The following is a 10,674-nucleotide window of genomic DNA, read 5'->3' as shown; positions in this document are numbered from 1 at the left end:
CACACGCCCCCCATAGTGTAGCCCCAATAGAACTTAAATTTAAATGACATTTAAAAACCGAAATTCATACGAAATTTATAACTCGAATTTAAACCTAAATAAAACTTAAACTTCATCCTAATCTAATGGCCGTCGGTTGGGGCGCACGACGGGCCTGCCTCGTCGTCGTTCTTCGCCTTTGCCGCATGCGTCCGTGCCCGCTTCTCGTTCCTTGCTTCGCACATCTGGCGGTGGAGCATGGCGGCCGGCGTCGCAGGAGCTTGCCAGTGGCGCTATCCCCGCGCTTCCAGCCTTTGCCGAGAAGCCTCATTCTCGGTGCGCCTCGCTTGCTCGCGGGCGAACGCCTCATAGTGGCGATAAACGTTGAGCTCGTAGAGCTTCTGTCGCTCCGCCTCCATAAGGAGGTGTCCCGCCTCCTCCGTGGCCGCTCGCTGGCGCGAGATCTCGAGGGCGTGCTCTAGGTTAGCGTCATTGACGAACTCCCGCTCCTCCTCCTTCAACCTCTGGAAGCGTTGCGCATTCAACGACGCCAAGATCGCCGCCTGCTCCGGGTCGGCGGGGGCCTGTGGCTGCTCGCCCCACTGCGCCGCCTCAGCTTTCGCGTCTGCGACGTAGGCCTCGTGCCACGCCGCGAACCGTGGGTCCTCATCGTCGTCAAAGCTGTAGTCCGCGTCCGGCTGCGGCCCCGGCTCCGGCTGCCGGTGGTGGTGGAGGCGGCACGTGGCCGTTGAGGCCAAGCATGGAGTACATCGTCTTCAGACGGCGCGGCATTTTTGAGGTGGAGAGGGGAGAATGGCGCGGCGGTGGTGGTGGAGATGAGAGGATAGCACCGCGGTGGTGAACGGCGTACGTACTAAATAGTGGTGGCAACTACCCGCATTTACGATGGCGTAGGCGACCGGACGACGCGTGGGCAGTCGCTGCCCTCGTGTCCGCCTCGGTTTCCGTGCGGGAGACCATTAAACGCCGACGACCAACCTTTCCGCGTCGCGACCGATGCGAACCATCGCGTCCTCTCGCAGACAAGGCCCCCCTACCCGCCAAAACCGTCGTGCCGCGAGGCGCCTGCGCGCCCGATTGGCGCCCTACGAGAGCGAAGGGGCCGGCACGGAGATGCCGGCAATTCTATTGGGCTCGAAAACTAGCCGGCGTTGTTTGGGGCGCACCAGTGCGAGCCCAAAAACCACGCCGGCCCCCAAAACGCTATCTTGGCCACCGGTGGAGATGCTCTAAGAGCCCACGCTAACCACAACATGGAGACCTACCGGTCAACCAATCAGCTCATTTTTCTACTTCACCGGGTCTGACTGGATATCATGCGAGCTACCAAGGGCGCGTTTGGTAGGTTGCATGCCCCTTGGCTCGCATCGGCGCAACTTTTTCGGTTTGGTTTCCTGGTCGACGCAGCGTTCTTGCAGGAACCGGTTCTCAAAGCACCCTCGGGCCAGGCCCTGGAGGAACGCCCGGTTCGGCTGTTTCTAGCGAGCCACCCCCGTTTCCGCAGAAGTGGAGAACGCGGCGTCCTCGCAGAGCCACCGCGGGAGATGGCAGGAGCTCGCGCGGGACGGCGAAATCTCGGCGCCATGAATTCGGTCACCACGCTTGTATTTTCTCCACCGTATATAGGGGCGCCATGGAGATGAGAGGATAGCACCGCGGTGGTGAACGGCGTACGTACTAAATAGTGGTGGCAACTACCCGCATTTACGATGGCGTAGGCGACCGGACGACGCGTGGGCAGTCGCTGCCCTCGTGTCCGCCTCGGTTTCCGTGCGGGAGACCATTAAACGCCGACGACCAACCTTTCCGCGTCGCGACCGATGCGAACCATCGCGTCCTCTCGCAGACAAGGCCCCCCTACCCGCCAAAACCGTCGTGCCGCGAGGCGCCTGCGCGCCCGATTGGCGCCCTACGAGAGCGAAGGGGCCGGCACGGAGATGCCGGCAATTCTATTGGGCTCGAAAACTAGCCGGCGCTGTTTGGGGCGCACCAGTGCGAGCCCAAAAACCACGCCGGCCCCCAAAACGCTATCTTGGCCACCGGTGGAGATGCTCTAAGAGCCCACGCTAACCACAACATGGAGACCTACCGGTCAACCAATCAGCTCATTTTTCTACTTCACCGGGTCTGACTGGATATCATGCGAGCTACCAAGGGCGCGTTTGGTAGGTTGCATGTCCCTTGGCTCGCATCGGCGCAGCTTTTTCGGTTTGGTTTCCTGGTCGACGCAGCGTTCTTGCAGGAACCGGTTCTCAAAGCACCCTCGGGCCAGGCCCTGGAGGAACGCCCGGTTCGGCTGTTTCTAGCGAGCCACCCCCGTTTCCGCAGAAGTGGAGAACGCGGCGTCCTCGCAGAGCCACCGCGGGAGATGGCGGGAGCTCGCGCGGAACGGCGAAATCTCGGCGCCATGAATTCGGTCACCACGCTTGAATTTTCTCCACCGTATATAGGGGCCGCTCTCTCACCGGCAAATCCAAATCCCCCATTTCCCCCCATTTCGAGCTCATCCAGCATCCCTGATCTAGCGACATGGCCGGCTCTACCTCACCCGCACGGTCGGCGAGGCTTGCAGCGGCGAGGGCGGCTGTGGCGGCGGCTACTGGCCGTGGAGGATTGTCGTCTTCTACGTGTGCGTCGATGACTTCGGTTGTGGTAAGCTTCTGCGAATCCTAGCCTTAGATCTAGATCTTATGGGTACACAACCTGGGTCTGAACGAATCCATTGTAGGACAATCCTTCGTCGCCGGTGGAGGTTGTGGAGGTTTTCCAGGTTCCATCTGACTCTACGACGGGGACGGTGGCGCTGCATGCATCTTCCACTGGGACGGTGGTGCTGCCTGCATTTCCGCCAGGGTCCCCTGCTTCCCTACCTCAGTGATGTGTGTGGCTCCTTTGACTGTAAGGCCGATCTTACCTACCTCGCTGTTCTTTGATGTGGTACTGGTAGTTCATAGATCTGCTAGTGCTTAAAGATTTCCATTTGGTAGTTCATTGATCTGGTAGTGCTTATGGATTTCCATTTGGTAGTTCATTGATCTGGTAGTGCTTAAGGATTTCCATTTGGTAGTTCATTGATCTGGTAGTGTTCATCATGTAGGCGATCATACCTTTGGACTCCCCTGATCTATCTGCAGCAAGTGTGAATGCTCAGCCATCTCTGATAGCAAGCAAACCAGCCAAGGTTTGGAAACCTGAGCTATCAGAGTTTGTGCTGAACCGGTTGGTTCAGCTCGTCCGTAGCGGCGTCTGCTTCAACATGGGATTCATGGAGGAGCAGATGAAGAAGGTAGCCGCGGATGTTCTTGCATCCGCCGGGGTACATGTCACCACTCTTCAACTGTACAACCACATCAGAAACTGGAGGACGAAGTGGAGCGTCATCACGAAGATGAAATCCGATCGCATTCTGGACTGGAGCGAAGCTGATTGCTGCTTCTACGGTGGTGATGAAGGGGCGGCGGACGAGTACATCCTGGTACGAATCCTCATTGAGCTCTTGCATAGATCTCAAAGTATATACATGTTAATGTCGTGTACGCTTACAGGTGTTCCTTGTCGATTGCAACGGTACCGGAGCACCGTCAGTACATTGGCACTCCGATCAGCAACTACGCTCAGATGAAGACGATCTTCACTCCCTGGTTCGTCTGCAAGGCGCAACTGTTCCAGCCTAACTTGCTGGTCAGGGCAATCGACTTCATTGCAGACAATGAAGCCGAGTATGCCATCTATCGTAAGCTGCAGCCACCGGAGAGAAGGAGCTGGCTTAGGACCTGGCTCCGCAACCAGTTTCCTGCTTAGTGCTTCTGCTTCTTTCGTCATGAACTGCTGATTTTGGGAGGTGGTCTTGTATCCCTCCATTAGCTAGGACTTGCTACAACCTGATCCCCGGTTTGTAATGATGAACTTGTTCGAGGTGGTATATACTAACCCCTCGTGACGAACATGTGATGCATCACGAAGTAGTTGCTTCGTTCGTGATGCATCGACCACTAAGCAGTAGTTGTTGTGTATTACCAGCATATTTTCTGATGAACTGAATCTCATGTGTACTGTTATTCAGTACTGAGTAACCTCATCACTCAAAGTGAAGGGGTTACCACAGCACTGAGCTATCTACAACCAAACAGGATGTGGGCTGCACGACCTGGGAAGAATAGGCTGAAAACGGGCAACCAAACGATGAGACATGGGTTCCTTCTCCTGCGCGCAAAGGGCTCACGGGCTACCAAACGACTGGCCGAAAGTGGCCCATGGCCCGTTCGTAACGTGCAATGCGCCCCATCTCGCTGGCGCAATCATGCAAGGAATCGCCCAGGCAACCAAACGCGCCCCAAAATCGTCAGTACTGCACACACCTATCAGACAGACAACACGCAGATCGCAACAGGACTCTGAAGATCATGTTGCTGGCACTGGAACCGGCATAAAACCAGGCACTACTTGCCAGAAGAGACTCGCAGTCTATGTAACAGAGGATCGATTTTAGGATCGAATGCATTAGGAAGAAACACGGGTGCAGCGAGTCCGGCATAGGCTCAGTTTCCGAAGATAGGAACGGCATAGGAGTTAGGCAAGCAGAAACTATTGTACTACCTCTATCCATAAATAGATAAATATATGTCTTAGATTTATCAAATTTTAGATGTATATAGACACTATTTAGTGTATAGATACATCCAAATTTAGATAAATATAAGACATCTATTTATGGATGGAGGGAGTACAAGAATTGCTGTCAGATGAGACTAAATGAACACATATAAACTTAACTAAGGCAAGGAGCTACGTAAAAAGGACTAAGTAATTTAAAGTTCTTTAAACCGAACAACTTTCTATAAACCAAGATTCGACATGCTGTCACAGAAATTATTCCCTTTATAAACCAATTACAGAGAAGAAAGATGAAACGAAAAAGACAAGCAACCATTCATCAAGCCACTAAATTGTTTCCGGTGATCACCCTGCACAACGTAAGCAACTCTGTTAGAAAACAGGCGCTTCAATTATAACGTACAGTAAAAATGACATAAAATTTTCAAGTGATGAATATGATACAACAGGCTATGGTTAGATTAGGTTGAACAGTATGCTCAAGTTAAAGGCCAATGTAAGAGCTACTAAGTGACAATAAATAGGATGGATACAAAAACACAAACAACTAATTGAATGCATCAAAAGTTAATACTAATAGGGAAAGAAAGGTATTGTTAGCTTGAAAGCTGACCAAATCTATCCTTGTCCAAAAGAAACAGTACCATGAATATTATGACAAAGTTGCATAGGAAGCGATGCTTACCTACTTACAAATTCAAGAAGCCTTTCACATCTGTCCACTAAATCCGTACATGTCAGGGATATCTCCACTGCTTCCAATGCTGTGACTCAAGCTGTTCGTTGGAGATTCAATTTCATCCACTGCAAAGCGGTTTGGGATGCAAGTACCTTTGCCAACAAACCCAAGATTTTTTCCTCGTCCTTGATCAGGCAATTTTCCAAGTGCCCCATTGGAACTCTGAAAGCTAGACGAACTGGAAACTGGGTGACTTGGCCCAACAGTATTCCTATAGTTATCCAAATTTTGCAAGGAAGACCAGCCACCAGTGACATCATTTGGACTATGCAGGAAACCAAACTGTGCATTTTTTGACTGAGAAGACAGCAAGCCGGAATCCATAGGGTTGCTACCATAACCATAGCTTTGGCTGAGAGAGTCAGTGCTCTCAGTCTTTAGAACACCTTGTGGTTTAGAGCCCAGTCCCATGGAATTCTGATTAACCAGATACAGATTATTCCCAGTCTGAAAGTTACTCATTCCTTGTGATGGTATTACATTTGAGTTACGGTTCATGAGACCAGGAAGATTTCCTCCATGGCTACTAATGAAAGGTTGACTGGTTGAAGCTTGATTAATCAGATCAATTCCACCTAACAGACTGTTTGGTGATTGAGAAGTTGGGAGAACAGAGTCTGCCTTCATGGACGGAGGAATGGATGTTAGAAAACCTGACGATTGAGAAGGCATAATCAAAGGATTTTGATTATGAGAGAGACCCTCGCTAGCTGCGAAAGTGTTTAGTGACTGAGATGGCATTACTATGCCAGAAGGTTTGACATCTAGAGTGTGAAGGGTTCCTGACAGCATGGTATCTGGTTGCTGCTGCAATTCATGCAAGACTATATTGCTATTCTGAGAATTATTCACATTACCCAGTGTGCTGGTTGGATCTGTCATGCCAAGTTTATTATTGGGCCAACCTGAAAAAGAAGGCATTCTTCCAGCTGCAGGGCTGCTTTGTGGGAATGCCCCATATGAATTATTCTGGCACTTGTACAGGGGCTGACCAAATGCTATTTCTCTTTCTCCATGGGGCTTATTTCCTTTGATTGCAGCAAGTCGTAAAGATGACTGGTCCCTTGCAGGCAACACCAGGCTGTTCGCGGGTCGACCTAGGAGCTCATCCTGCAAAGCAGCCAGGGCTTGAGGAGGGATCTGACCTGAAGCAGCCAAAGTTTGGAAATCAAGTCCTCCTAATGAGGCCATTTGAGCACTAGAAGCAGGCACACCATATGGATTAGCCATGCCTGCATGATGCTGAGCTATCCTCTTCAGATACAATCTGAATTTCTGCAAATAGAAAAGAAATGCATTGTGTCACCATGATTATCTGGTATAACTGACATAAAAGTTACCACAAGGAAATCAACACAGTATACTGCCTGGCTGAAAACAAACAGTAACTATTATATGCTATATGATGAATCTAGAGGTAATAATAATAGTTTTGCGCTCAACACTGAAGGAATTATCAAGTTTGAAAATGCATAATGGGGATGACTGGCATGCCAGCATCAAAACGTTATACGATGCTTCTGGTCGGAACTATCCAAAATAACGAGGGTTAATTTATGTTCCTGCAATACTTTTTTTATTAAATCAAGAACTTGATGCAGTTACGTTTTAGAGCAAAAAGTGGAGTGGAGCAGTAGTCGGTAAAGCATAAATACTGAAAACCTTTAAGTTACCATCCACGAGTGTAGAAAAACAGTAAAACACTCCAAGAAGTTCACCAGTAAACAAAAGTGATAAGTCACCAGAAAAACAGTTAAAGATCATGCTCATTGAGGATACTACAAAGGTACCAAGATTGAGGCCAAAATCAAACCTGCAAATGGCTGGCCACGTTTTCCCTTGTTAAACCAGGGACATTCATCAACTCCAAAATTTTCTTAGGAACAGCTTCTGTACAAAAAATTATAAATAAAATGAAAACATGAAACTGGAGAGGTGTGACATACTTCTATAGAACAAGTGTGCAACGGTACTAAAAATTACTAGATAAAGTCAACCTAGAAGGAATTTAACTAGCATATCATACTTACGATAAAGTCCTAATGAAGACCAAAAATAATTAAAATAAGAACTAAAGCAGGTAATGGAAGCTTACTGTCTATTCCAAGGTGGTTGACTGCATTTACAAACTGTTGATGGAGCTCAACTGACCAAACAACTCTTGGTTTCTTTGAACTATTAGAAGGATCACCACTTTCCAATTCACTGTCATCGTCTTCTTTATCCCGTTTCTTTTTCTGAGATTTCCAGCTATCATCAGCTCCATCATTTGCAGAAGAAGCATACTCGTTATCATTGTTGGTTGGCCTGGTCCGATCTGTATCATCTAGGCTACCTGAATGCTCGTGCTCCTTGTTTCCACTGAATTTTTTCCGTACAACATGTTGCCAGATGTTTTTTAACTCCTCCATCCTGACAGGTTTAATCAAATAATCGCATGCTCCATGTTTGATTCCTTTCATTACAGCATTTGTACTTGAATCAGCAGACATCACTGAAACATTAAGAACAAGATTTAGTACAACTGAACATACTGAATATGACATGGTAGAAAAAAAAAATCTTTAACAGAGCAAATAGTAGAATTTACTTACTAATAACTGGAAGATCCAACTCAAGGCCTACAAGTTCAAGTAACCTGAATCCATCCATATCAGGCATGTGAACATCACTAATTATAACATCAAAACCACCCCTGTTCTCCCGTAGCATAGATAAAGCTACTGTGGCCCGAGAACAAGTTGTAGCTGCACAAAAAAGGGATATATGATTAAACTAGCTGTAAATATAACCTTAAGGAAAAATGAATAAAGAACAGCAAGCATCATGATGTAAGAAGAAAAAACATATACAAGGCATATGGTACCATAGATGGGGTAGGTAGAAACTATTACACTGGATCACAATGGCAGTAAATGCATCAAGGACTGATGTGCAAGTCATGCATATCCAGACAGACTGTTTTCAGATGTTCTCGGGTGTACAAGGTGTTTTGACCTGTCCCGTTTTAGAACTGGGGGTGACTCGGAAAAGGGCGCCCTCAACGCGGAAAATGGGATGGTGCTTGAAGCACATGACACGTCACGTCCAGCGACACTAGGTGTATTGTCTTACACGTATTCTAGCGGTATTTCTTCTCTCTGCCTACGTCAAGTTTTTTTGTCTTACACGGATTGTGGAGGAGACACAGGTCAGAGCACCCATTCATCAAAGGCAAGATGAGATGAAACGCCCGCTATAGGATTCGCTGAGTCACAGGTTTCGGCAATTCAACATTATACAGATATATTGAAATCATAGGTCAAAGGCCCATTAATCAAAGGCGACATGACTGAAGAGATATAACACCTGCTACCGGCTGTGCGGAGTCATGGCGCCTTCAGCACAAAACGGCAGGAAAACTAGTAAAATAACTTGGAAAATATTTCACTGTAATATATCTAATAGTTGGTCTAGATTTAAAGACCTTGACATGGGAAATACAGCAACACAAATGGATCCATATTCACAGGCACGGTTGAAAAGCTACTAACTCCTGATTAGAGAAGTAAATACATACACCCACGCACTGGAAATACAAAGGGAAACATTGCAAGTCATGCAAGTGTGGCCCCCATTGCAAGCAAACCACACGCACCTTGTACGGCTGTGACCGAGTGACATATGGTGCTGCCACGTGTCGAGCTGTCAAGGATGCTGGACTGACCTTTGGAAAGGGGTAACCTCTACCTAGCATTTCCGTATTCTGCAGTAGGAACATCATTCTGTTCGAGCAGAATCGGACAAGATTTTCAGGTCTAAACAGCTTCCGATGCTTCGGATAAAGTCAATGTCTCAAACCCTATGTCCAGAAAATGGAGACAGACATGTCCCCTCCCTCCCTACCACCCTGTATTAGATACTGTACCGAACTCGCATTCATAACACACTAACTGTGGGCTGGGGGTACAACCTCCAAACGGTTCAACCTTGAAGCTTCCTTGGGCAAGCTACCCATATGAATGCCTAGTAAATACACTAGATACAAAATAGGAAAATTAAGGGACGAGCAATAATAGCAATACGATATTTTAGGAGCATGATTTTCTTCTTACACTATTTCCCCCTGGGTGTGTGATGTACAGGTCTGGGCATTTGCGCCCAGAGTGGAAAGTAAGCAAAGGGTAACAGAACAAGGATTTCATATGTGCAGCTAATGATAGATACAGTATATCGCTGCGGAAATAGATAGCGTTGCTAACTGGGTTGTATTGACAGTGTGCTGCGGCACCTGCACTAACTTTCTCATCCAAAGAAAAGAACCAAACTGTACATCGACGATTCTAAGTCATTAGGCCTAATATAGGGCCCAAACAGGTGCGTGAACTGCCTATTCGTAAGACATTGCAAGTGCTAATATGTATATACTAGAATTCATAATTCGAAGCTTGATTGAATCCCCATAATCCAACCCTAAAATTTCTGCTAAAATGGATTAAGCAATCCGAACGAGCAATCAGCGATAATAGACATGAGCCTGCACAGATTAGAGCGAGTCCACTCAGATCCCCAACACAATCGCTGGTTCTAATGCAAATATGCGTCGCAAATCCAACCGCGTACACGGAAAACCCCAGGAGAGAAGGGAGTACAATTCCTCGAAATAGAGGATTACGCGACCGTTAAAAATCCCCCCAGAAACACGGAAGGAGCAAATCATCAAACTCCTAAGTACTATATGCGGTTTCCAACTCGGGGCAAATCAAAAGCAGGGAAACACAGCTATGAATCATCAACAACGGGAACTTATATAGGAGTACTATCGAGCTTATCTGATGAGCAACGAATCAGTTGGGAGCGGAACAACACACGGTAAGGAGGGAGACGGTAAGGAGGAGGAGATGGGGGCAAAGGCGGCAGGCTCACCGTCGTATCGGCACTGGACGAGCATCCTGTTGAGCACGGCGAGGCAGGTCGGGTCGTCGTCCACCACCAGCACCTTCATCCCGACCGGGAACTGGTCCGCGCCGCCGGCCTCCTCCGGCGGCGCCATCCCGCGCGGAAGCACCACCACCACACACCTCTCGGAGAATCAAGCTCCAATCGCCTCCATCGCGCGCGGCCGCAGATCTGGCTCCGAGCGCGAGGCGGCTTCCGGCTCCGGCAGCGGCGCCGCCTCCGGGGCCGAGGATTCGGACGCGGGGGGAAAGGGAGAGCGGAGGAGGAAGGAGAGGTGGTGGGCTGCTGGCTGCTGCAGGGAGGAGAGGGAGGAGGAGACTAAATCGCTAAGCGTGATTAGTAAAGCAAGGAAGTAAATTGCGAGATTTCGGGATTAAATTTGT

General features: G+C 48.5%; 1 protein-coding gene across 2 annotated transcripts; it reads right to left on the bottom strand.

The window, feature by feature from the left end:
• Window positions 1-4,807: 4,807 nt before the first annotated feature.
• LOC124701838 (two-component response regulator ORR21-like) lies at window positions 4,808-10,400 on the bottom strand. Of its 2 annotated transcripts, none has more exons than XM_047233934.1 (6): window positions 10,259-10,400; window positions 7,948-8,100; window positions 7,449-7,847; window positions 7,167-7,243; window positions 5,300-6,628; window positions 4,808-4,964 (listed from the first exon to the last, which is right to left on the bottom strand). In XM_047233934.1, exons 1-5 carry the CDS (start codon window positions 10,383-10,385, stop codon window positions 5,324-5,326), a joined length of 2,061 nt encoding a protein of 686 aa, XP_047089890.1. In that variant the 5' UTR covers window positions 10,386-10,400; the 3' UTR covers window positions 4,808-4,964; window positions 5,300-5,323. The 2 variants fall into 2 exon arrangements, with proteins under 2 accessions (XP_047089890.1, XP_047089891.1); XM_047233935.1 differs by having other exon boundaries at window positions 5,308-6,628.
• Between the last annotated feature and the right edge of the window lie 274 nt (window positions 10,401-10,674).

The sequence above is a fragment of the Lolium rigidum genome, chromosome 3, assembly GCF_022539505.1.
Source record: "Lolium rigidum isolate FL_2022 chromosome 3, APGP_CSIRO_Lrig_0.1, whole genome shotgun sequence".
NCBI classification, from domain to species: Eukaryota; Viridiplantae; Streptophyta; class Magnoliopsida; order Poales; family Poaceae; genus Lolium; species Lolium rigidum.
The sequence above is the reverse complement of the archived record's forward strand: the minus strand, read 5'-3'. Positions and strand labels throughout refer to the sequence as shown.